The following is a 27,047-nucleotide window of genomic DNA, read 5'->3' as shown; positions in this document are numbered from 1 at the left end:
GCAATCATGGTTCACTGCAGCCTCAAATTTCTGGGCTTAAGCAATCTTCCTGCCTCAGCCTCCCAAGTAGCTGGGACTTCAGGTATGCACCACCACACTTTGCTAATTAAAAAAAAAAAAAAAAAAAAAATTGTAGTGATGGTATCTTACTATGTTGCCAACCTGATCTTGAACTCATGGTCTCAAGTGATCTTCCTTCCTGCGTAGGCCCTCAAAGAGCTGAGATTATAGGTGTGAACCACCATGCCCAGTCCCTCACCTTACTCTTAATATACAAAATTCTACTGAGATTAAAATGCCATTTTTAAAGTAAGAGATTGAGAAAGATCAAAACATTTGATAACACAAAGATTTAATAGGCACTCTCATGCATTGTGGGTGGGACTGTAAATTGGCATAATCCTTATAGATGGCAACTTGCCAATATCTATCAAAAGTAAAAATGCACATATCTTAACCTAGTAATTCTAACTTTAGATTTCCAGTTTACAGTAACTCACTCAAGTGCAATATGACCTATATAAAAGGTTAAAAAATGAATCATTATTTATAATAGCAAAAGGTTAGGAAAAAACATGTCTGTCAGCAGGGACTGCTCAAATATATTATGGTACATTCATACAATAACATCTGCAGTTATAGACCAAGAATCAAGAAACTCTTCATGTAACATGACAATCTCAAAAATATGTTACACAGAGAAGACATGCTAAAGAACACTATACACTGTACAATACCACTTAGGAAAAATATCTCTAGAGGGATATTTAAGGAAAAGATAACACTTTCTGGGAAGAGAAAATGAGTTCTAAAGGAGGGAAGAAAACTTCACTGTATATCATTCTGTGTCTTTTGAATTTTGAACAATTTTGAAATAAAAACATTCCAACGGATATACAAGTCTTTTAGGTAAGTTCAAATGAACAAGTATTATATTTCTTTCATCTGACTGATAAACTTTTCCACAATTTCATTGAGTCTTTCAGGCTCCATTAGTTTATTTACCAACTCCTGCTCAACAGCCATTAGGGCTGGGCCAGTAAGCTTCTCTTGTCCCAAGGTATTACATAAATATGTCTTAAGACGAGGCAAGGTAGAAAATGAATTGTCAGTACTTGCTGAAGTAATTGGCCAAGACAAAGCAATATATAATAGCTTTGAGAGACAAGGAATATTACTGTGAAGACCATGCTGAATAAACAAACAGCCGAGACTGACGAAGTTTATGCAATTATCATCTATGACAAAGTTGAGCTTTGCATAATGTCGATAAAATCTGAGTTCTGGGATAATGTCCTCATCAAGTTTATAAAATTCCTGAACATGTTTTGCTGTTGATTCATTTAATGGCTCATTCCATTTAAATAACAGTTCTGAAATTTGCTTTATTTTGCAATAATCAAACTCTGAAAAACATAACTTTAAATTTTGTAATATAGTATCTAATCCTTGATAATAGATATTAATTTTATATTGTTCTTCTGTTGAAGTAGGAAAAAACGTATTATCTGAACTGCCAAGATCTACTGATTTCTGAATTTTTCTTCTTTTCTGAAGAGAAGGTTTTTCAACTTTAAAACCTTTACAGGTTATTTTTTGACATATTTCCTCTGCTCCATCCCAGATTGTTTTAAAGTATACATCATTTCTTTCAGATGATAAACATTCCAAAATTGCTTCTATTTTTGAAGACAAAGAAAAAATGTCTATGGTTTTATTTTGAAGCTCTTTGGAAAGAATTCCTGTAACACTCAGCACTCGATACAGGAATTTCAAACAAAAGACAAATTCAAATTTGGAAACCAATGTCAGCAAATGACTCAATTCATCAGCGAAACTTGTATTTGAAGAATGGCTTGCTATAACTTCCAATGTTTCAATAATCTCTGGAAGAGTGTCAATCACAGATAGTAATGTACGATCATGGACTGTCCAACATGATTGTGATATATGTTTCTTGCATGTTTTGTTTTGACTTAGCCTACAAATGTTTCGAAAATTTGCCAACATTTCCCCAGACATACAAATAGTGTTGAACAAAGAACTGAGAGTTTTTAGAGCACTTCGGAGTTCTTTTACTTCTTTACAAAACCTAATTATTGATAAATCCAAAAAGTGTGCATAACAATGTATGTATAAAGCTCTTGGTTCTTCTTTCTTGAATTCTGCTGCTACTTTATTAAATTTTATTCTCAAATTAGTGGTGCTATCATAGGCCTGGCCATGTATTTTATCCATATCAACTCCAATTTGCTGCAGATAAGTTTTGATGGTGCTATGTAAGTGGGTCCCAGTCATCTCCTCAGTATCAACAAAACCCAAGAATCTTTCCTTAATTAAGATAGCCTTTGATGATTTTTGTGGGTATCTTACACAAATTGAAAGCTGTTCTTTCATGGCACTATTGGTTGTCTCATCACATATTATTGAAAATGCTGAGGAGTCATTGATCTCATTCACAATATCCTGCAACATTTCAGTCTTTATTATTTCAATAATATCACTTTGAATTTGTGTACTGTTATAGAAGTCAACTTGTGAATTCATGAGTCGAAATGTTTCTTCTCCTTTATCTTTTGCTCTCATTTCTAACAATTCTAAAAAATTGCCTTTATTCGCAGATGAAACTGACTGGTCGTTTCCTCTTAAGGGTAAACACTGCTTTCCAAGAAATAAAATATTTTCAATTATAAGCTTTAGGTACTTTTTATTTCCCTCAATCTGTTTCGAATGAATAGATAAATCATCACTGACAGCTCCATCACAAAATTGGTATTCTCTCCAAAATTCCAGTGACTTCAAATGCATTTCACTTTTTTCATGCTTGCTGAATTTTTCCAGAGTTTTTTTCCAGTTAGAGGTTCCATGGGTTGCAAATGACTCTCTTCCACAGCTAAAATATTTTTGGCAGAACAACTGGCATGAATAACAGAATGCCACATCTTTTTTACTGTTTTCCAAACACTGAAAATCTGCACAACAAGATTTTTTAATACTTCTTGATTTACCTTTAACTTTTTGTACTTTGGATGTACATTTTGGGTGACATAGTTCATCACTTATTTTCATAGATTTCATATTGTCTTTTTGTACTTCTATACTGGAACCAATTGCATGCTGACTGAATACTGATGAAGATGGTGAAAGGCTTGGCTGTTCCATACTACTACTTGCAATAGCACTACTGGGTTCACTAGGTGAACTCTTAGAAAGCTTTGGGAGAAAATGGGAAAAGAACATTTAAGAGTTTTCAAAAATTAATTAAAATATCAAATATATCTACTCTAATAACATAGTAAAATAAATGGCTGAGTTACAGTATGAGCTCCACTAGGGGGAAACATTAACAATTATGTATAACTTATTTATTTGCAATCTAGATTCAGCATTAAATGTTTGAAGGACTTTTTGGTATGTAATTGTCATAAAAATAATTTTTATTGCTCAGATGACTCAAATTGCATAGTATTTTTTTAAAAGAAGAACCCAGAGGAAAAAAATCCTTCTGTTTAAACAATCTACACACATATAATACATATATTTAAAAAAATATATAAGAAATATATATTGGCCGGGCGCGGTGGCTCAAGCCTGTAATCCCAGCACTTTGGGAGGCCGAGACGGGCGGATCATGAGGTCAGGAGATCGAGACCATCCTGGCTAATACGGTGAAACCCCGTCTCTACTAAAAAAATACAAAAAACTAGCCGGGCGACGAGGCGGGCGCCTGTAGTCCCAGCTACTCGGGAGGCTGAGACAGGAGAATGGCGTGAACCCGGGAGGCGGAGCTTGCAGTGAGCTGAGAGCCGGCCACTGCACTCCAGCCTGGGCAGCAGAGCAAGACTCCGTCTCAAAAAAAAAAAAAAAAGAAGAAATATATATTAAATATAGAAATATAATATATATTTATATATTAAATATAGAAATATAATATATATTATATAAACATATATATAAAAAACATCTGGGCCAGGTGCAGTGGCTCACGCCTGTAATCCCAGCACTTTGGGAGGCTGAGGTGGGCAGATTTGAGACCAGCCTGGCCAACATGGTGAAACCCCTTCTCTACTAAAAATACAAAAATTAACTGGGCATGGTAGCAGGTGCCTGTAATCCCGGCTACTCAGGAGGCTGAGGCAGGAGAATCGCTTGAACCCAGGAGGTAAAGGTTGCAGTGAGCTGAGATCATGCAACTGAACTCCAGCCTGGGTGGCAGAGCGAGACTCTGTCTGCAAAAAAACAAACAAACAAAAAAAATTCTGCTTATTAAAAACAAACAGTGGTTAAAAAAAAAAGGTTAAAATAAAACTTACCTCCACAATGACATCTGCTGTTGCTGTTACTGAAGAAACTGTATCTGTTAAAATAGAGCATAAATTCAAGATCTTACCTACTATAACCTATAAAATAGCATCATAAACTATAATTGCTTATACAAGAAACAAAAAGGAAATTTAGCATATAGACAGATTTATCAAGTGTGACAAAACAATATTTATGTCAAATATCTTTTTTTTTTTTTTTTTTTTCTGAGATGGAGTCTCGCTCTGTCACCCAGGCTGGAGTGCAGTGGCCGGATCTCAGCTCACTGCAAGCTCCGCCTCCCGGGTTCACGCCATTCTCCTGCCTCAGCCTCCCAAGTAGCTGGGACTACAGGCGCCCGCCACGTCGCCCGGCTAGTTTTTTGTATTTTTAGTAGAGACGGGGTTTCACTGTGTTAGCCAGGATGGTCTCGATCTCCTGACCTCGTGATCCGCCCGTCTCGGCCTCCCAAAGTGCTGGGATTACAGGCTTGAGCCACCGCGCCCGGCCTATGTCAAATACCTTAACGTCAATTTTTACCTTGTAAGACATCAGTGTTCATGATGGGCAAGGCAACATCGGTGTCTGCCAATGACACTATATTGCTTATAACTGGAGTCGTATCTTTCTTTGGAGAGAGAAGCTCTGTTGAAGTATCGTGCACCACGGAAACAACATTTACTGACAAAAACAAAAAGATTTCTTATAAACTAAGCGAAATCAATCATCAGAAAGTACTGTTATAGTAATACTGTTTCAAGTAATAATGCAAGCATCTAATAGCTTAAGGAATTGGTAGTTACTGAAGTAATTTTTATTAGGGCTTAGGAATAGCCAGGTTCTGTAGTATCATATTTATAATTACAACACTACACTGAAAATTTACACTTCTCCAATATTTTATGTCTTTTACCTTTGTGCACAATTTCCCAGTCCTTTTAAACAATTTAAAAAGTTTAAATTATGAGAAAATTTTTCTGTGAAAATTACTCATGAAGAAAAGAGATTCTGAGAATCTTCTAATGGGCATCAATTTCAAACTCTTCCAGGATTCATAAACCTTAACATCAATAGGGTGCTAGGTTGGTGAATAGGTTGGTGTCCAAGCTATTATTGCAGAAATTTCTGTAACAAGCCAGTTTGTATGACTTACAAATCCCAAAGGCAGCAGTCACTCTATGGTCTATGTAAATAGCACCACTGGTCCTATCCTGGGGCTTTTTGATGGAATACTTAGTTGGCTCAGATTATTTGTGCTTTTTTATTATTAAGTCCTAAAGCATTTACAATCACCTCTATTTCATGTGAAAAATGTAATGAAAACTCTTATTTTTACAAAGCAGGGCTAAGTAAAACATTCTATATTCTAATAAAAGCAGTCTTGTAAATGGATTAAACTCTATATTGAGTGTCTCCTATTTACCATGTTTTGCAGTAGGTGCTCAATATATATTGATGTAAACATACATATGTTCATTTACTAAAGAATCTAAAGACATGTATCTTTTAATTTTTATTATTATTATTATTATTTTTTTTTTTTTTTTTTTTTGAGACAGAGTCTCGCTCTGCCCCCAGGCTGGAGTGCAGTGGCCGGATCTCAGCTCACTGCAAGCTCCGCCTCCCGGGTTCACGCCATTCTCCTGCCTCAGCCTCCGGAGTAGCTGGGACTACAGGCGCCCGCCACCTCGCCCAGCTAATTTTTTTGTATTTTTAGTAGAGACGGGGTTTCACCGTGTTAGCCAGGATGGTTTCGATCTCCTGACCTCGTGATTCGCCCGTCTCGGCCTCCCAAAGTGCTGGGATTACAGGCTTGAGCCACCGCGCCCGGCCTATTATTATTATTTTTGAGATGCAGTCTTGATCTGTTGCCCAGACTAGAGTGCAATGGTGCAATCTCGGCTCACTGCAACCTCCACCACCTGGGTTCAAGTGATTCTCCTGTCTCAGCCTCCTGAGTAGCCGGGACTACAGGGACCCACCACCACGCCCAGCTAATATTTTTCTATTTTTAGTAGAGATGGGGTTTCGCCATGTTGGCCAGGCTGGTCTCAAACTCCTGACCTCAGGCGATCTGCCTGCTTTGGCCTCCCAAATAGGCATGAGCCACCGTGGTTGGCCTACAAATATCAACTCTCTGGGGGTAAAGTAGCCTTCCTTTTATACAAAAATACTGAAAAATAGTTATTTGCAACAGGTTTAGATTGTTTCGACTTTTAAAAGTCCGTTTAATTTGAAAATGAATCAAGGTTATAAATTAAAGCCAAATAATATTATTTATTAATAATTACTAAACCCCTACAATTGCTAAACAAACATTACCTGAAGAAGATTCCATCTTAGCTTTACTGTATGCAGAGAAACAATTAATAGAGCAGAAAAGCTCTGTCCTCCCCAAATCACTGGTAGTCTCAATCATTTCATCTGAGGGCTTCAATGGTTTGCAAGGAACAGATATAAGTGGTTTGGCAGGTTTCTGTTTAGAGATTAAAATAATATTCATATTCCTGATATGTGATATATTGTTAATGAAGAAGAACCTATCTATTACCACTGCTTTTAGTTGGAATATTAAAAAGAATAACAAGATAGTTTTTATATTTTCTTAAAAAAAAAAAAAGACACTACAGATTGCAATAACTAAAATGAAGAAAATTGGCAAATTTGAAAATGGTCTTTATTATTTATCAGATATATTTAACAGCAATTATAATAATAATACCTATGAAAGCAATAAGGCCAGGTATGGTGGCTCACGCCTGTAATCCCAGCACTTTGGGAGGCCAAAGCAGGCAGATCACCTGAGGTCAGGAGTTCGAGACCAGCCTGGCCAACATGGTGAAATCCCGTCTGTACTAAAAATACAAAAAATTGGCTAGGTGTGGTGGTGAGCACCTGTAATCACAGTTACTTAGGAGGCTGAGGCAGGAGAATCACTTGAACCTGGGTGGCAGAGGTTGCAGTGAGCTGAGATTGCACCACTGCACTCCAGGCTGGGCAACAAGAGCGAAACTCCATTTCAAGGAAAAAAAGAAAAAGCAATGAAGAAAGTGGTCACAGAAGAAGTTCATCATTTCAGGCAGTCAAAGCCTACTGGATAAACAAAGGCCTTATATAGTTATAGATCTGTCCTCAATGGTAGCTTGGGAATTAACTTGGGAAGATGTCTACTGATGCTGAGGAGCAGCCAGGAAGGAGTGCTTAACACACTTTATAAGATACTGTGGGAATAACTGTTTTTCTAGGCTAACTTCATGGTAAAAATTACAAGCATATTGTAAGAAAGCAGCATACAAGCAATAGAAAGTATAGAGTATTCTGAGTTGAGTAGTAACTGTGCAAAAGAAAGGATATAAACTTTGAAAGGCAGGCATTACTGCAAAGATTATGCTCACCATCTATTCTTTCTAGTCAAACAGGAACCAATATTCCTGGATTTCAGAATATGTCAGAGCCTAGGCACAGTGCCTCACGCCTGTAATCTCAACTTTCAGAGGCTGTGGCGGGAGTATCACTTGAACCCAGGAGTTTGAGACCAGACTGGTAAAATAGTGAGACCTCATCTCTAATAAATAAATAAATAAATAAATAAATAAATAAAAATAAAAAATTAGCCTAGTGTGGTGGCATGTGCCTGTAGTCCCATTTACTTGCGAGGCTGCGATGGGGAGGATCACTTGAGCCCAGGAAGACAGAGGTTGCAGTGAGCTGAGATCACTGCACTCCAGCCTGGGCAACAGAGTAAGACTCTGTCTCAAAACAAGAAAGAAAGAAAAATAAAACATCAGGCTGGGTATGGTGGCTCCTGCCTGTAATCCCAGCACTTTGGGAGGCTGAGGCAGGAAGATCACTTGAGCCCAGGAATTTGAGACCAGCCTGGGCAACAAAGTGAGACCCATCTCTACAAAAAACACAAACATTATCCAGGTGTGGTGGCACATGCCTGTGATCCCAGCTACGTGGGAGGTTGAGGCAGGAAGATTGCTTGAACACCTGAGGTTGGGCCTCCAGTGAGCTTTGCTCACACCACTGCACTCCAGTCTCCAGCCTGGGTGGAAAAGGAAGACTCAGTCTAAAAAAAAAAAAAGTCACTGATAGAATAAAACTGCTTTCAGAAATACAAAGTACACAGACAGGCTGGGCGCCAGTGGCTCACACCTGTAATCCCAGCACTTTGGGAGGCCGAGGCAGGCAGATCATCTGAGGTCAGGAGTTCAAGACCAGCCTGGCCAACATGGTGGAACCCTGTCTCTACAAAAATACAAAAATTAGCTGGGTGTGGTGGTGGGCACCTGTAACCCCAGCTACTTGGGAGGCTGAGATGAAAGAATTGCTCGAACCCGGGAGGCGGAGGCTGCAGTGAGCTGAGATCGTGCCATTGCACGCCAGCCTGGGCAACAGAGCAAGACTCTGTCTCAAAAAAACAAAAACAAAAACAAAACAAAAAAAACCCCACCAAAGCACAAAGACAAAAAAATACACGTTTTATTTTTCTGTGAGAGAACAGGATATTGGCAAAGGCACAATAAAACAAAAAGGATAATTTTGAAAATTTCTATTTTTATCCTTTATTAGCATGAAAAACTTTTATATTTTGAGAAATCTTAACAATTCACTAATCTTTAACATTAATCAACAATAGTGGCATAATTTATTTTTATTTACTTATTTATTTTTGAGACAGAGTCTTGCTCTGTTGTCCAGGCTGGAGTGCAGTGGTACGATCTCGGCTCACTACAACCTTTACCTTCCCCAGGTTCAAGCAATTCTCCTGCCTCAGCCTCCTGGGTAGCTGGGATTACAGGCCTGTGCCACCATGCCCGGCTAATTTTTGTATTTTTAGTAGAGATGGAGTTTCACCATATTGGTCAGGCTGGTCTTGAACTCCTGACCTCAAGTGATCCTCCTGTTTGGCCTCCCAAAGTGCTAGGATTACAGGCATGAGCCACCGCTTCTGGCCCAATGTATAATTTATAATTAAGTTAGTTTATTATTCATAAGGGAAGGCTAACTTAATATACTCTATTAACATATGGCCAAAATAATTATAATTGCATCTAATAATCCACTTTTTTTTTTTTTTTTTTTTTTTTTTGAGGCGGAGTCTCGCTCTGTCGCCCGGACTGGAGTGCAGTGGCCAGATCTCAGCTCACTGCAAGCTCCGCCTCCCGAGTTTACGCCATTCTCCTGCCTCAGCCTCCCGAGTAGCTGGGACTACAGGCGCCCGCCACTTCGCCCGGCTAGTTTTTGTATTTTTAGTAGAGACGGGGTTTCACCGTGTTAGCCAGGATGGTCTCGATCTCCTGACCTCGTGATCCGCCCGTCTCGGCCTCCCAAAGTGCTGGGATTACAGGCTTGAGCCACCGCGCCCGGCCTTTTTTTTTTTTTTGAGTCTCGCTCTGTCACCCAGGCTGGAGTGCAGTGGCCGGATCTCAGCTCACTGCAAGCTCCGCCTCCTGGGTTTAGGCCATTCTCCTGCCTCAGCGTCGCGAGTAGCTGGGACTACAGGCGCCCGCCACCGCTCCCGGCTAGTTTTTTGTATTTTTTAGTAGAGACGGGGTTTCACCGTGTTCGCCAGGATGGTCTCCATCTCCTGAACTCATGATCCACCCGTCTCGGCCTCCCAAAGTGCTGGGATTACAGGCTTGAGCCACCGCGCCCGGCCATAATCCACTTTTTAAAAATAAAAAGCTATCCCATTTTTAGATTCACGTATTTGGACATTTTTCTAATTCTGGATTATAGTTCCCTAACATTGTAGATTTACTCCATTATCACTGTCACATGATGTCTTACATTCAGATGTAAGAGGAAAGTGTTAGGTTGTGCTTATTAACTAACTCGTTTACCCAAATCAGTTCTGCCCCATCACATAAGCTGAACAACTGGGTACTCAATACAGGCTTTTAAAAACAGAACAAAGCCTATTTATTGAGTGTCAAAAATAAAGAAAAAAAAAGGAATATTATTTCCTGCCTTTGGGAGAAGTCTTCTGGGCTTTCCATTCTGGTCCCAAGGCAGGATACTCTCAAAATGGGGGCATTCTGCCTTAGAAAAGATGTGAGTCACAAATGATCTATTTGAATTATGGCTTGTTTTGACTCCCATCTTCAACTGCTTTTTTTTTTTTTTTTTTGAGGCAGAGTCTCACTCTGTCGCCTAGGCTGGAGTGCAATGGTGCCATCTCGGCTCACTGCAATTTCCGCCTCCCGGGTTCAAGCAATTCTTCTGCCTCAGCCTCCTAAGTAGTTGGGATTACAGGTGCCCACCACCATGCCCAGCTAATTTTGGTATTCTTAGTAGAGGCGGGTTTTCGCCATGTTGGCCAGGCTGGTCTCCAACTCCTGACCTCAGGTGATCCGCCCACCTCAGCCTCCCAAAGTGCTGGGATTATAGGCGTAAACCACCGCACCAGGTCAACTGCTTGTTTTTAAGGAAGTCTGTATAGGGAAAGAGTTGGGTCTCAAAACATGATATGAACAAGCAACATATCTAAGAAGTCCCACCTCATCTCATTTGCTCTTTCTCTGCTCTCAGAAGCACCCACCCAGAGCTCGTCTCATCAGAAATAGGGACAAATAATCCAAATCTCATTGGATTATTTCCTCCTATGACTGATTCAGAAAAAGCATGTGATATTTTTTGTTTGTTATTTTATTTTTTTTTTATTTATTTTATTTTTTTATTTTTTTTGAGATGGAGTCTCGCTGTGTCGCCCAGGCTGGAGTGCAGTGGCCGGATCTCAGCTCACTGCAAGCTCCGCCTCCGGGTTCACGCCATTCTCCCGCCTCAGCCTCCGAGTAGCTGGGACTACAGGCGTCCGCCACCTCGCCCGGCTAGTTTTTTTGTATTTTTAGTAGAGACGGGGTTTCACCATGTTAGCCAGGATGGTCTTGATCTCCTGACCTCGTGATCCACCCGCCTTGGCCTCCCAAAGTGCTGGAATTACAGGCTTGAGCCACCGCGCCCGGCTGTTTGTTTTTTTAAAGATGGGTTATTGATATGTTGCTCAGGCTGGTCCTGAACTCCTGGTTCAACTGAACCTCCTGCCTTGGTCTCCCAAAGTGCTGGGATAACAGGTGTAAGCCACCATGCCTGGCCACATGTGACATTCTTGATTCATCTTTGCATTGTTTGGTATAAGAGTTAAACACGTGGAATTAAAAACAAAAACATAGCTAGGTTCAGATCTGTAATCCCAGCACCTTAGGAGACCAAGGCAGGAGGACCAGCTGAGTTCAGGAGTTTTAAGACAAGCTTAGGCAACACAGTAAGAGCTTGCCTCTACAAAAAATTTAAAAATTAGCCAGGTGTGGTAGCGTGTGCCTGTAGTCCCAGCTACTCGGGATGCTGAGGTGGGATGATCACTTGAGCTAAGGAGGTCAAGGCTACAGTGAGCCATGATTGCCACTGCACTCCAAGCTGGCTGACAGAAGAGAAAGACCTTATCTCAAAAAAATAAAAATAAATAAAATAAATAAATAGCTGGGCACGGTGGCTCATGCCTGTAGTCCCAGCTCCTTGGGAGGCTGAGGCAGGAGAATTGCTTGAACCCGGGAGGCAGAGGTTGCAGTGAGTCAAGATTGTGCCACTGCACTTCACCCTGGGCAAGACAGTGAGACTCCTTCTCAAAAAAAAATAAATAAAAATAAAAACAAAAATACTTTCATGTTTGGGTTTTATTGACCAGCAGACTTGTTATTTTTGCTATACTTATTTGTAGTTTACAAACTGGCTCCAGCCTGCTTGCCTTTTCTTTAAGATAACATAATCAATCTGAGATGATTTAGAAAAATCTCCATATAGCATTGATCATGAATTCTTATGCAAGAAGAAACTGTTAAAAAGTCTTCTATTTCATCTTCATCAACTTACCAACTGACATTATTCCAAAGGGTACCAAAAACTACTTCCCACATTTTCCTAGAGTGAAACCATTCATAGGCCAGTTAATAGAAGAAACCATAGGTCTTTATTCATACCTGCTTAAATGCTGTAATGCTCTTTGAACTATTAAAGTAATGAGACTGTCCTTCCATCTGAAGTATGTGAGACAGACTAGAGCTGGTGTAACAATAAGTGCCACAGTTCTCACAGCAGTTCATGATGAAGTTGTTAGCAGAGTGAAACTTTGAAAGGCAGGCATTACTGCAAAGATTATGTTTCACATTCTGGTATTTTACTTCATACTGAATCTAGGATTTAATAAAAAGATTCAGTAAAAACTCTGATATTTAAGCAGAATCATCAGAATCCCTGTAAAGGTTGTAATTGAAACTTACAGTAGCAGTCTTCTGGCACATGCTGCACTTGGTCATAATGCTATTAGTACATATGGTAACAAATGGTTTTCTTTTTTCTTCATATGATGAAAGACAAGATAGGCTGCAAAAAGTTTTGCATGAGGTAGTGTCTTCCAGTTGAACACTGATCACATCCTTTGGATTTAAAATGTCTCTAAGAATAAATAACAAGGACACCATTAAACAGTTTAAACACAATTATAACTTCTTCCTCTTTATAAACAAAATAACCTCTCAAAATAGAGTAAGAACGTTAGCCTTGAAATGAGAAAACCTGAATTTGGTATCCAGTTCTGTCACATTTATACTCCCTAAATTTTAATTTTCTCATATATAAAGCACATCTAATAGTGCAGTTTTGTTTTTTTTAAGAGATAGAGTCTTGCTATATTGCCCAAGCTGGCCTCAAATTCCTGGGCTCAAGAGATTCTCCTACCTCAATCTCCCAAGTAGCTAGGATTACAGGCACATGATGCCACTATGCCTGACTTTGATGGTGCAGTTTTGGAGACTAGCCAGCCTGTAGTATTGGGTGGTGCTAGTGAAAACCGAGGGATCACATAATCACACGAGCAACTCTAGAATGTACAGGACAGAGAATCTCAAAGTATAGTCTTCAAATCCCCGGGCGGGGGGTCCCCAATATCAAAACTATTTTCGTAAGATGTTATTTGCCTTTTCACTGTGTTGACGTTTGCAACATCACTTTGCCACTGATGTTGCAAAGCTAACGGTAGGACCTTGCAATCCCACTCCTTGGTAAACACCCAAAAAAACTAAAAACAGGTACTTAAACAAGCACATGTATATGCATAACAGCACTATTCACAATAGTCAAAAGATGAAAACAGCCCAAATGTTCATCAGTAAGTGAATGAATCAGTAAGCACACTGTGTTACATACATACAGTGGAGTATCATTCGCCTATTAACAAAAAGAATAAAGTACTGATACATGTTACAACATGGACAAACCTTGAAAATATTATGCTAAGGGAAAGAACCAGACACAAAAAGTCACTGCACTCTAGCCTGAGCAACAGAGTAATAATACCCTGTCACAAAAAAGTCATGTATGATTCCATTTATAGGAGATATTCGGAATAGATGAAATCTATAGATATAATGCATACTGGTGGTTGACAGGCACTGGGGGTAGTGCGAACTTGGGAGAAACTGCTTAGTGTTTAAGGTGTTTTACTTTGAAGTGATGGAAATGTTTTGGAACAAGATAGAGGTGATAGTCACACATTATGAATATACTAAATGCCAATGAAATGGTTAATTTCTTGGTATACAAATTTCACTTCAATGAATTTGGAAAAGAAAAAAGGCAATGGTGGGTAAAACTGTCAGAGCCTTAGCAGAAATCAAGGCTGTGGCATCAAAATGTACTAATATTCATGTTATTCCCTGCTACACATTCGCTGCCAAAAAAAATTTTTTTGAAGTATCAGTTTCACTTAAGGATGTACTCAATGAAACAGCAAAATATTTTAAATTATTTAAACTTCATCCTTAAGTACATTTAAAAAATATTCTGTCTTGGCCAAGTGGTAGGGTGAGAAAAAAAAAATTCTGTGTGACAACATGGGACATAAGCATAAAGTACTTCTGCACACCAAAGGATGATGGTTGTCTCAAGGAAAAGCCCACATGTAAATGTTGAGTTATAAATGAATTAGCCACTTTTTTCATGGAAAACATTTTTACTTCAAAGTACTATAAACAGTTTACTGTAAATAGTTTAAAGACAAACTATATTATCCACAAGTGGGTATCTGCAGATATTTTCTTGAAAATGAAAAAAAATGAGACTGCCACTTCAAGTAAAACAACTGACAGTATTTATCACCAACAACAAAATGTTGGCTTTCAAGTGATAAGTAGAATTTTGGAAATCTTGTATCTTCCAAATTCAACTTGATCGATACCCAAAACTTAAAAACTTTTCTGAGACTAGTGGTGATTTTTAAAATACTGCATAATAAAATATGAGAACATTTAGAAGATCTGCAGAACTCGGTGAACCAATATTTTCCAAATTACAAGAGCATATTACAAAAATCATTCACGGGTAAAAGATTCATTCAAAGTACAAGATAAATTAATGAATTTTAACATAACAGAGTGCAAAAAGTTCACTGATCCACATGGTACAAAAAGTTTCATCCCACATTGCAACTAGCCTTTAAGAAACTACCACTTGATTTTTGGTTGTAGTATCAAAGAACACCCACAACGATCTAAAAGCCTACTAAAACACTCCCTGATTTTCCAATCACATATTTGTGAGGCCAGATTTTCTTCAGACTTCAACCTAAATGACATTTTGCAATAAAGCGAAGGCAGAAACAGATACAAAAATCCAGCTAGACGTAAAGTGATTTGCAAAACTGATAAAACAATGATATTTATCAATTTTTTAAAAATATGGGTATTTTTCGTTCAAAAGGTCATTTAATTTTTGATACAGTTAATACTCATAATCTACATAGCTAAAGCTCTTTGGGTCTTCAATAATTTTTCAGGGTATAAGAAGTCCTGAGACCAGAGAGTTTGAGAACTGCCACTATAGAAAATATCTATATACCTAATAGCCAGGCGTGGTGGCTCATGCCTTTAATCTTGGGAGGCCAATGCGGGTGGGTCACTTGAGGTCAGGAGTTCGAGACCAGCCTGGCCAACGTGGTGAAACCCCATCTCTACTAAAAATATTTAAAACCATTAGTATTTTGTGATCAATGTTTTGGGAGTTATGAACACAACACTGTAAAATCACAGACCACAGAAGAATTAATTTGGGGAGCGGGTGGTTGTAAAAGGAGAGTGAGGAATGGTGTGGGAATAGACAAAAGGTAAAGATATTTGAGGCATACCTTTCAGACAGAATAAAGACACCAGCCAGATGGGAAGGGAGAAGAAGAAACTACATCAATGACGCATGGACGTCTGAAAATGCTTCCTAGTTTTTATTGCTATCAGCATACTAGATTTCTGGCTTCTAACGATCTCCTAAAGCTTTATAAAAAATTAAAAAATGAATGTTGGTCAGGCACGGTGGCTCACATCTGTAATCCTAGCACTTTGGGAAGACGAGGCAGGCAGATCACCTGAGGTCAGGAGTTGGGGACCAGCCTGGCCAACATGGTAAAACCCCGTCTCTACTAAAAATACAAAAATTAACTGGGCATGGTGATGGGCACCTGTAATCCCAGCTATGAGGGAGGCTGAGGCAGGAGAATCTCTTGAACCTGGGAGGCGGAGGTTGCAGTGAGCCGAGATCCCGCTATTGAACTCCAGCCCGGGCAAAAGAGTGACACTCCGCCTCAAAAAAAGAAAAAAAAAAAAAAAAAAAGAGAATGTTGGCTGGGTACAGTGGCTCACGCCCATAATGCCAGCACTTTGGGAGGGCAAGGTAGGAGGATCACTTGAGCCCAGGAGTTCAAGACCAGCCTGGACAACATGGTGAAACCATCTCTACAAAAAAATACAAAAACTGGTCAGGCAGGGTGGCATGTGCCTGCAGTCCCAGCTACTTGGGAGGGTAAAGGTGGCAGGATTGCTTAAGCCTGGGTGGTCGAAGCTGCAGTGAGTCAAGATGGTGCCACTGTATTCCAACCTGGGTGGCAGACAGAGATCTTGTCTCAAAAAAAAAGAAAGAAACGCCAACAAATTAGGAACAACTTTCTGATAAATAAATCAAACCTAGTGCAGAGGCCGATTTTGGGCTTTATTGATTGCATTCAGGATTTCTAGTTGGTTCCAACTGAGATACTAAAGTGAAGAAATGACACTTAAATACACAGTTCCCAAGAACAAGTCACATCGTTTTTTTTTTTTTTGAGACAGGGTCTCGCTCTGTTGCCCAGGCTGGAGTGCAGTCGCACAATCTCAGCTCACTGCAACCTCTGCCTCCTGGGTTCAAGCAATTCTCCTGCCTCAGTCACTGGAGTATCTCGAACTCCTGACCTCCAGTGATTCTCCTGTCTTGGCCTCCCAAAGTGCTGGGATTACAGGTGTGAACCACCTTGCCTGGCCCACAAGTTGCATCTTTCTAGTAAGATTTAAAATGTTATCTTCAAAGTGATCTTCCATTTAGTCCATGAAATAGAATAAAAACTGCATTGACTCAAAACAGATATTAAATCATTCCTATAACAGAAATCTTAAAAAGTAATTAAAAATCAGGCAGGGTGTGGTGGCTCATGTCTGTAATCCCAGCACTTTGGGAGGCCGAGGTAAGCAGATCACCTGAGGTCAGGAGTTCAAGACCAGCCTGGCCAACATGGCAAAAGTGCATCTCTACTAAAAATAAAAAAGTTAGCTGGGCACAGTGGCATACGCCTGTAATCCCAGCTATTTAGGAGGCTGAGGCAGGAGAACTGCTTGAACCCAGGAGGCGGAGGTGGCAGTGAGCCAAGATTGCACCACTGCACTCTGGCCTGGGTGACAGAGTGAGACTCTGTCTCAAATGAAACAAAACAAAACAAAACAAACAAACAAAACTGAAAATCAGCACGGTGGCTCACACCTGTAATCCCAGCACTTTGGGAGACCAAGGCAGGAGGATCACTTGAGCTCAGGAGTCTGAGACCAGCCTGGGCAACACAGTGAGACTCTGTCTCTGCAAAAATAAATAAATAAGTAACTGAAAATTATTTTCAATTCAGGATAGTTTCACTGGAAGATAAAAAACCCCAGAAGACTAGCTAAAATTTATATAAAAGGCTAATTAATGTGGAATTTTTAAGTTTTGAAAAAAGCACAGTCTACTCTGAATCATGGTCTTTCCCAGCCTAAAATTTACTACCATCTTTCTACCCACTACAATATAGTATTTTTGATTTAAAAATTTTATTCTAGAGGAAGTAAAACTTATCTCAGATTTTTACTCATATTGGATTTTCATGCCTAGGAGAACTTACACACTAAATCTTTCCTGCTTCAGCCTTTTTCAATCTGTCTGGGACATCTGCTGAAGATGTGTAGTGAGTCTCTAAGGTCCCTTCCAGTTTTATGATTCTGCAGGGAGAGAAAGCAGGCTGAAGAGAGTACTATATGGCCCATAGCAAGAAAGTAAAAAGACAAAAGGCTAGTATAGTATTGAAGGGTTGAAAAGCAAAAGAGAATGTAAGTAACCTTCCATGGAATAAGACCGGAAGCAACAGATAAGAACTGAAGCAGCAGCCAGAGGAGCTGAAGCAACCCATCAAAACGGTTTGTGAGTTTGTTAAGAAAATAATAAGTTAACATTTATTGAGTCCTTATTACCTGCTAGTATTGTTCTGACCACTTAAATATACTATTTAATGCTCATAATTCTTTTTGTACATTTATAAAAACAGATACGAATACTAAGTAACAAAGAAGTTCTCAATAGTGATCCAACTTTGGCATGTATAGGAATCACATGGGGATAAATGCAGTTCTGAATCAGTAGGTCTGGGTGAGACCCGAGAAACTGCATTTCTTTTTTTTTCTTTTTGAGATGGAGCCTCACTCTGTCGCCCGGACTACAGTGCAGTGGCCCGATCTCAACTCACTGCAACCTTCGCCTCCCGGGTTCAAGCAATTCTCCTGCTTCAGCCTCCCAAGTAGCTGGGATTACAGGCGCACAGCACAGCACTTGGCTAATTTTTTGTATTTTAGTAGAGACAGGGTTTCACCGTGTTGCCCAGGCTGGTCTCAAACTCGAGCTCAGGCAATCCGCCCGCCTCGGCCTCCCTAAGTGCTAGGATAACAGGCGAAAGCCACCGTGCACGGCCTGAAAAAGTGCATTTCTAACAAACTCTTGGGTGATGCTGATCTAGCAACTCAGGTATGCAACTTTGAGTAGTAAAATATAACTAAACAGAAGAAGCAAAATTCAAATTATGGCAACCTGAGTCCAAAACAAGTATTATTTGGAAGAAATTTGTTATATTTAGAAGCACTGTGGTTGCCTATGAATTTTCTTGTTCTGAACAAGAACATTTAAAAATTAGCATATCCTAAGTGCTAACAACCATAATTATACTGCCTTAGGACTCTCAAAGCCAAAATGACACTGATTTTTCACATATTCTCACGTAAGTTTTTAAAAGATTACATACAGTCATGTAGGTTTATCTATGGCCATCAATTTTTCAAAAGAATCACTTCATTTACCATTATAAAAGAAATGTAGTATTATTCTACATCTTGGAAAATCCAAAATAACTGTCATAGGATTAATGTTTTAGTATGTTGCTCCCTATACAGTTAAATAGAACAGAATGGATAAACAATAATCCCACTTACAGAGAATTTCAAACAAAAAGAGTAGGAAAGTAAGTTTTTGAAAGTCACATTACTTAAAGGTGAAGAGAAACAGAACTTTTCACATGTTAAATTTCTGCAAAAAAAAAATATTTCTAGAGAATCCATCAGAGGAACTAAAAGTAGAAAAAACTTTTTACTAAACCAAGACGACATGTCTTCAAAAGAAATGAAAATGGCCGGGCGCAGTGGCTTACACCTGTAATCCCAGTACTTTGGGACGCCAAGGCTGGCAGATCACCTGAGGTCAGGAGTTGAAGACCAGCCTGGCCAACATGGCGAAACCCCATCTCTACTAAAAATACAAAATTAGCCGGGTGTGGTGGTGCATAGCTGTAATCCCAGCTACTCAGGAGGCCAAGGCAGGAGATTCTGGTTGAACCCAGGAGGAGGAGGTTGCAGTGAGCTGAGATCGTGCCACTGCACTCCAGCCAGGGCAACAAGAGTGAAACTCAGTCTCAAAAAATAAAACAAGGAAATGTAGAAATTACAACTAAGACTATGATCAAGAACAAGGTAGGGAAATAAAAGGGGGCATAATTTAGAATTATATACTTTGAGCAGTTTGAACAAGTTCTCTTAGAAGGAACTGATGAACTGGCAGATGAAATGTATTCAGTGATGCATGGTATGGAGCAGAAAAGTTGAGCAGATCCTTTCCTCTGATAAGCAGTTTGCCCCTTCTGAAGAATTTTTTTACAACCAGCACAGGAAACCTGAATAGCTGTGGTTGAAACTGAAGGAAGCATTTTATTCATGCCAGATGATGCCAGAGAAAGCTGAATGCCTGTAGTCAACTGTGAAGCTATAAAAACAGAAGAGGGAGAAAAAAAATCGAGTTACATAAAATTAAATAGGCATTCTTTTATTTTCTTTCTTTCTTTTTTTAGAGCCAGGGTCTTGCTCTAGTTGACCTCTTTTGCACTCTAGGCAGTGTAGTAATATGATCATGGCTCACTGCAGCCTTGACACCCTGTACTCAAGTGACCCTCTCGCCACCTGGTGTGGTGGCTCACGACTATAATCCCAGAACTTTGGGAGGCCGAGGCGGGTGGATCACCTGAGGTCAGGAGTTCAAGACCAGCCTTGGCCAACGTGGTGAAGCCCCATCTTAATAAAAAATACAAAATTAGCCAGGCGCGGGGGCTAACACCTGTAATCCCAGCATTTTGGGAGGCCAAAGTGGGTGGATCACGAGTTCAAGAGATTGAGACCATCCTGGGCAACATGGGAAAACCCCGTCTCTACTAAAAATACAAAAATTATCTGGGCATGGTGGCACGCACCTGTAGTCCCAGGTACTCGGGAGGCTGAGGCAGGAGAATCACTTGAACCTGAGAGGTGGAGGTTGCAGTGAGCTGAGATCACGCACTGCCCTCCAGCCTGGCAACAGAGCGAGACCCTGTCTCAAAACAAAATTATCTGGGTGTGGTGGCACGTGCCTGTGATCGTAGCTACTTGGGAGGCTGAGGCAGGAGCACTGCTTGAACCTGGGCGGCGGAGGTTGCAGTGAGCCAAGATCGTGCCATTGCACTCCAGCCTGGACAACAAGAATGGAAACTCCATCTCAACAAAAACAAACAAACAAAAAAAAATCCTCATGCCTCAGCCTCCCAAGTAGCTGGGACTACAGGCATGCACCACCACATCTGGTTTATAAATCTTCTGTAGAAATGGGATCTCACTATGTTGCCCAGGCTGGTCTCAAACTCCTGCCCTCAAGCGATCCTTCCACCTTGGCCTCCCAAAATGTTGGGATTACAGGCATGAGCCACCATGCCCAGGCTCTTTCATTTTCTTTTCTTTCTTTTTTTTTTTGAGACAGAGTCTCGCTCTGTTGCCCAGGCTGGAGTGCAGTGGTGTAATCTCGGCTCACCACAACCTCCGCCTCCCAGGTTCAAGTGAATCTCCTGCCTCAGCCTCCTGAGTAGCTGGGATTACAGGCATGTGCCACCATGCCTGGCTAATTTTGTATTTGTAGTAGAGACGGGGTTTCACTATGTTGGCCAGACTGGTCTCGAACTCCTGACCTCATGATCCGCCTGCCTTGGCCTCCCAAAGTGCTGGGATTACAGGTGTTAGCCACCGTGCATGGCCTCTCTTTAATTTTCTTACAAGTTACTTCTCCTGGACTTGAAACCCAACACAAACAGAGCAATATTCAAAGGCATTAAAAAAGAATGAATCAGCTATCATATTGGTCTGAATAAACATAATTAACTTAAATAATTCTATTACCACTCTCTGAAAACACAGCGTTTATTTTCAGTTCATTTTCCTGAGTTCTGGATTGTTGCCTATGACAATACTCCTAAAAAGAAAAAAAGAAAAGAATTAAAAATAATGAATACAATGAATTTAAGACAACCACTCATTCAACAGAAAATGATAAATTGTGGTCAGGTCTGGTCAATGAATTGTAAACTGAATTGAACCAAAATACATAGGTATGCACTACCCTTTTGGTGCTCTTTGGCTGACAACACCAATCACCTAATACATTATTTTCTGTGGTATCCAGGTGTGACATCAGAATCTTTTGTCAACAAAATCCTTCCAGTCACTACCAATAGGGAGCAGACATATTGAATTACAACTATTTTCCCTACTTTTTTTTTCTTTTTTTTTTTGGAGACAAGATCTCACTCTGTCACCCAGGCTGGAGTACAGTGACGCGATCTCGGCTCACTATAACCTCCTACTTCTGGGTTCAAGTGATTCTCATGCCTCAGGCTCTGGGACTACAAGCACGTGCCTCCATGCCCGGCTAATGTTTGAATTTTTAGTAGAGACATGGTTTCACCATGTTGCCTGTGGTCTTGAACTCCTGGCCTCAAGTGATCTGCCTGTTTCACCCTCCCAAAATGCTGGGATTACAGGCATGAGCCACCACACTCAGTCTTCCCTGCTTGTTCTAATCATTAACAGTCAATTGTCTTCATAAAGACCTTAACCCCAGAAATTGTTAATTGGACAGAATGATTCTTACAAAGGACAATTTTTTCAGAACAGGAGGCAATTTCATAGCTGCTATATCTAAACTTGATCTATGCCTGAAAGTCCACGGGATGAAGAAGCAATAGATAGTTCCTAGATGAGTAACATTCCCCAGTGTCAACAACTCAATGGTAAGCATACCCTTATTTAATATTCATCTACTTTAGGCTATTTCTAAATAGAATACTACAAATAAATTACTCTTTTTAGCGATTTTTCTTTCATTAGAACTTTCAGCTCGTTCACAGTTCATATACATTCTTTTTTTTTTTTCTTTTTTTTAAGAGACAGGGTCTCGCTTCATCACCCAGGCTGGAGTGCAATGGCACAATCATAGCTCACTGCTTCCTTGAATTCTGGGGCTCAAGCGATCCACCTGCCTTAGCCTCTCAAGTAGCTGAGACTACAGGTGTGCACCACTATGCCTGGCTAATCTTTGTATTTTTTATACAGACAAGGTCTTGTCATCCGGTTGGTCTCAAACTCTTGGGCTCAAGTGATCGTCCTGCCTTGGCCTCCCAAAGTTCTGGGATTACTAGTGAGCCACTGTGCCCGGCCATATATACAAACATTCTAAGGAATGTTTTCCCTACTTAAACAATACTCACAGCTCAAGTCAGTTCATCCTTTATAAGTTCTTTAGTAAGTGATATGTATAAAAAATTTTTTTAAATTTACATAAAAAATTAACTTAGATTAAAAAATTGTAATTTGTATTGTTTCAAGTTAAGAAAAACAAAAATAAAATATGTTATCCTCTGGAAGTAGACTCTGGCAAAAAAAAAAAAAAAAAAGTGTTAACCTTAGCTAGGCCCATAACACCTTAAACAATCCTTTTATCTACACAAAAACCCAATTCCAAACAGTCTAATTTTTCCTCAAATCATTTTCTTACATATACTTGTAATGGTACTTAACACTATATACCTTGTATTATTTCATTAACTGCTTTGGAGGAGACAAAGATTTGAGTTTTTCAATGAATAATTTCAGCACCTTTATAACTAAAATTTATAATTAAATGCTGCTCTAGAAATAATGGAAATAAGGGAAAAGTGTTTACTTGAGCATTGTCGGGTTCTGTCTTAACTTCATCTAGCAGCCCCAGCTGTGATGCCATTGACTTGTCACATTCACCACCTAACAGTGGTTCTTTCATTTTAGTATCTGATGCAAAGGAATTCTCCAGTTCCAAACTAATGGGTTTCTTCCTGAAGAACAGTTTCCAGATTCCTAAAATAAAATATTGATAAAGAGTTTGATTTTTAAAATTAGTCCTTTTAAATACGGTAATTTTCTGGAACCACAAAAGGGTCTTTAGACAGCTTGGCATCAAGGTTCCTTCACTGTAAGAACACTGGCTTTCCTTTTTTTTTTTTTTTTTTTTTTGAGACGGAGTCTCGCTCTGTTGCCCAGGCTGGAGTGCAGTGGCCAGATCTCAGCTCACTGCAAGCTCCGCCTCCCGGGTTTACGCCATTCTCCTGCCTCAGCCTCCCGGGTAGCTGGGACTACAGGCGCCCGCCACCTCGCCCGGCTAGTTTTTTGTGTTTTTTAGTAGAGATGGGGTTTCACGGTGTTAGCCAGGATGGTCTCGATCTCCTGACCTCGTGATCCACCCGTCTTGGCCTCCCAAAGTGCTGGGATTACAGGCTTGAGCCACCGCGCCCGGCCCTTTCCTTTCATTCATTATTCTTCAATATAGTTTTGCTGTATACTTCTCTGGTAGCTACTACCAACTCTGTGCTTTCTTCTGAAATAGTCTCCATTTCTGTTTCCCCAAGCCTGAATGCAGCATAAAACCACCAAAACTTACAAGTTTATTTTTAACTTTTCTTTTTTTTTTTTTTTTTTTTTTTTTTCTTTTTTTTTTTTGAGACGGAGTCTTGCTCTGTCGCCCGGGCTAGAGTGCAGTGGCCGGATCTCAGCTCACTGCAAGCTCCGCCTCCCGGGTTTACGCCATTCTCCTGCCTCAGCCTCCCGAGTAGCTGGGACTACAGGTGCCGCCACCTCGCCCGGCTAGTTTTTTTGTATTTTTTTTTTTTTTTTTTTTTTTTTTTTTTTTTTTTTCTTTTTTTTTGAGACGGAGTCTTGCTCTGTCGCCCAGGTTGGAGTGCAGTGGCCGGATCTCAGCTCACTGCAGGCTCCGCCTCCCGGGTTCACGACATTCTCCTGCCTCAGCCTCCCGAGTAGCTGGGACTACAGGCGCCGCCACCTCGCCCGGCTAGTTTTTTGTATTTTTTGTAGAGACGGGGTTTCACCGTGTTCACCAGGATGGTCTCGAACTCCTGACCTCGTGATCCGCCCGTCTCGGCCTCCCAAAGTGCTGGGATTACAGGCTTGAGCCACCGCGCCCGGCCGTTTTTTTGTATTTTTAGTAGAGACGGGGTTTCACCGTGTTAGCCAGGATGGTCTCAATCTCCTGACCTCATGATCCGCCCGTCTCGGCCTCCCAAAGTGCTGGGATTACATATTTTTAACTTTTCAATAGTAGAAAATGTAAAGCTTTCAGCCAGGGGCGGTGGTTCACACCTGTAAACCCAGCACTTTGGGAGGCCTAGGTGGGCGGATCACCTGAGGTCAGGAGTTCGAGACCAGGCTGGCCAACATGGTGAAACCCCATCTCTACTAAAAATACAAAACATTAGTCGGGCATGGTGGCACGTACCTGTAATCCCAGCTACTTGGGAGGCTGGGGCACGAGAATCGCTTGAACCTGGGAGGTGGAGGTTGCATTAAACACACTGAGCCACTGCACTCCAGCCTGGCAGACAGAGTGAGACTGTGCCTCAACAAACAAACAAAAAAGAAATGTAAAGCTTTCTATCTGAGGTTAACCCAATCTGTACTCACTACCCCTCTCTGCCCTCCAGTTATCCTTGTCATTTGCTTCTTCGATTTCTCTTCCATTACAGGATATAAGCATTTAAATACATTCTAGAATCTAAAGCTATCCACCGTCTCTGACCATCCCTTTCCCCATTCTTGAAATTCCTTTGATTTTTCTTACTCCGATGTCTCCTGTTTCTCATTTTACCTCTTTGGCAGTATTTTTCACAAATACTTATTTTACCTGCTTCTAAAATGTTTGTGTTCCTCAAAAATACAATTTCCCAGTACTCTTCTTGCCTGCTCTATGATCTTGAACTCCTGGCTTTTAAAAAATAACCAAGTTGGCTGGGCGCAGTGGCTCACGCCTGTAATCCCAACACTTCGGGAGGCTGAGGAGGGTGGATCACGTGAGGTCAGGAGTTTGAGACCAGTCTGGTCAACATGCTGAAATCTCATCTGTACTAAAAATACACAGAATTAGGCTTGGTGGCACGTGCCTGTAATCTCAGTTACTCGGTAGGCTAGGGCAGGAGAATAGCTTGAACCTGTGAGCAGAGGTTGCAGTGGGCCAAGATCGCGTCATTGCACTCCAGCCTGGGTGACAGAGCGAGACTCTGTCTCAAAAAAAAAAAGAAAGAAAGAAAGAAAGAAAAACCTGTTGGCTGGGTGCGGTGGTTCACACCTGTAATCCCAGCATTTTGGGAGGCCACGGCGAGTGGATCACCGGAGGTCAGGAGTTTGAGACTGGCCTGGCGAACAAGGCGAAACCCCGTCTCTATGAAAAATACAAAAAAAAAAAAAGAAAAAGAAAAGAAAAATCAGCCGGGTGTGGTGATATGTGCCTGTGATCTCAGCTACTCGGGAGGCTGAGGCAGGAGGATTGCTTGAACCCAGGAGGCGGAGGCTGCAGTGAACTGAGATTGCACCACTGCATTCCAGCTGTCTCAAACAAACAAAAAAACCAAGTCTTTGGCCGGGCGCGGTGGCTCATGCCTATAATCCCAGCACTTTGGAGGTGAAGGCAGGTGGATCACCTGAGGTGAGGAGTTCGAGACCAGCCTGGTCAACATGGCAAAAGCCTGTCTCTACTAAAAATACAAAAATTAGCTGGTCATGGTGGCAGGCGCCTGTAATTCCAGTTACTTGGGAGGCTGAGGCAGGAGAATCACTTGAAAACGAGAGGCAGAGGTTGCAGTGAGCTGAGATCATGCCATTGCACTCCAGCCTGAGAGACAGAGAGAGACTCCATCTCAAAAAACAAAACAAAACAAAACAAACAAAAACCAAGTCTTTTTTTATTTTTATTATTTTTTGAGACAAGGTCTTGCTCTGTCACTCAGACAGTGGCACTATCTCAGTTCACTGCAGCCTCACCCTCCTGGGATCAAGCAATTCTCCCACCTTAGTCTCCCGAGTAGCTGGGACCACAAGCATGCGCCACCATGCCCAGCTAATTTTTTTTTTTTTTTTTAAGAGAAGGGGTCTCACTATGTTGCCCAGACTGATCTCGAACTCCTGGCTCAAGTGATCCTCTCACCTCAGCCTCCCAAAGTGCTCGAATGACAGGTGTCTATCTGTGCCCAGCCTATGATCACAACCACAGATTCAACTATCACCTATGGGCTGTTTCTCCCCTACATTCCTAAGCTGCGGCCCATATACCTAATTGCCTATTAAATATCTCCACTTGGCCGGGCGGTGGTTCACGCCTGTAATCCCAGCACTTTGGGAGGCTGAGGCAGGTGGATCACGAGGTCAGGAGATTGAGACCATCCTGGCTAACACGGTGAAACCCCGTCTCTCCTAAAAATACAAAAAAAATTAGCCAGGTGCAGTGACAGGTGCCTGTAGTCCCAGCTACTCGGGAGACTGAGGCAGGAAAATGGCGTGAGCCTGGGAGGCGGAGCTTGCAGTGAGCAGAGATCGAGTCACTGCACGCCAGCCTGGGTGACAGAGCAAGACTCTGTCTCGATAATAAAATAAATAAATAAATAAATAAATAAATAAATATCTCCACTTAAATGTTCCACAGGTCCCTCAAACTCAAGGGATTTGAACTCTGGTCTCAAGCAATCCTCTTGCCTCAATAAAACTATATTCTTTTATTACCCCCACAAACCTGCTTTACAGATATTCCCTTTCTTGGTAAATAGCAGTGTCATATACCTAATTTCCCATACCAGAAATCTAGGATTAACCTGGGATTATTCTTCTTCTCCCTAAATCTAATCATGAAATTAGATCAATCTACCCTTTAAATAAGTCTCTCTTTTTTTTTTTGAGACAAGAGTTTTGCTCTTGTTGCCCAGGATGGAG

At 40.8% G+C, this 27,047-nt stretch overlaps 1 protein-coding gene across 3 annotated transcripts in view; it reads right to left on the bottom strand.

Annotated features, from left to right (window-relative positions):
* Positions 1-335: 335 nt before the first annotated feature.
* The window catches only part of ZMYM1 (zinc finger MYM-type containing 1), a 39,175-nt gene continuing 12,463 nt past the window's right edge, over positions 336-27,047 (bottom strand). The window contains exons 2-10 of one of the 3 annotated variants that reach the window (XM_010385157.1): positions 22,966-23,135; positions 21,144-21,216; positions 19,461-19,710; positions 12,585-12,759; positions 12,285-12,497; positions 6,625-6,778; positions 4,843-4,983; positions 4,314-4,357; positions 336-3,213 (exon numbers count right to left, since the gene is read on the bottom strand). In XM_010385157.1, coding sequence (XP_010383459.1) covers positions 931-3,213; positions 4,314-4,357; positions 4,843-4,983; positions 6,625-6,778; positions 12,285-12,497; positions 12,585-12,759; positions 19,461-19,710; positions 21,144-21,216; positions 22,966-23,061 — 3,429 coding nt within the window. In that variant the 5' untranslated portion in view covers positions 23,062-23,135 and the 3' untranslated portion in view covers positions 336-930. Of the gene's footprint in view, positions 3,214-4,313; positions 4,358-4,842; positions 4,984-6,624; positions 6,779-12,284; positions 12,498-12,584; positions 12,760-19,460; positions 19,711-21,143; positions 21,217-22,965; positions 23,136-27,047 lie in introns of those variants that run through there. The other 2 variants (XM_010385160.2, XM_030913737.1) reach the window with 2 other exon arrangements.

This window comes from Rhinopithecus roxellana, chromosome 12 (assembly GCF_007565055.1).
Source record: "Rhinopithecus roxellana isolate Shanxi Qingling chromosome 12, ASM756505v1, whole genome shotgun sequence".
NCBI classification, from domain to species: Eukaryota; Metazoa; Chordata; class Mammalia; order Primates; family Cercopithecidae; genus Rhinopithecus; species Rhinopithecus roxellana.
This window is presented reverse-complemented; position numbering and strand designations above follow the sequence as displayed.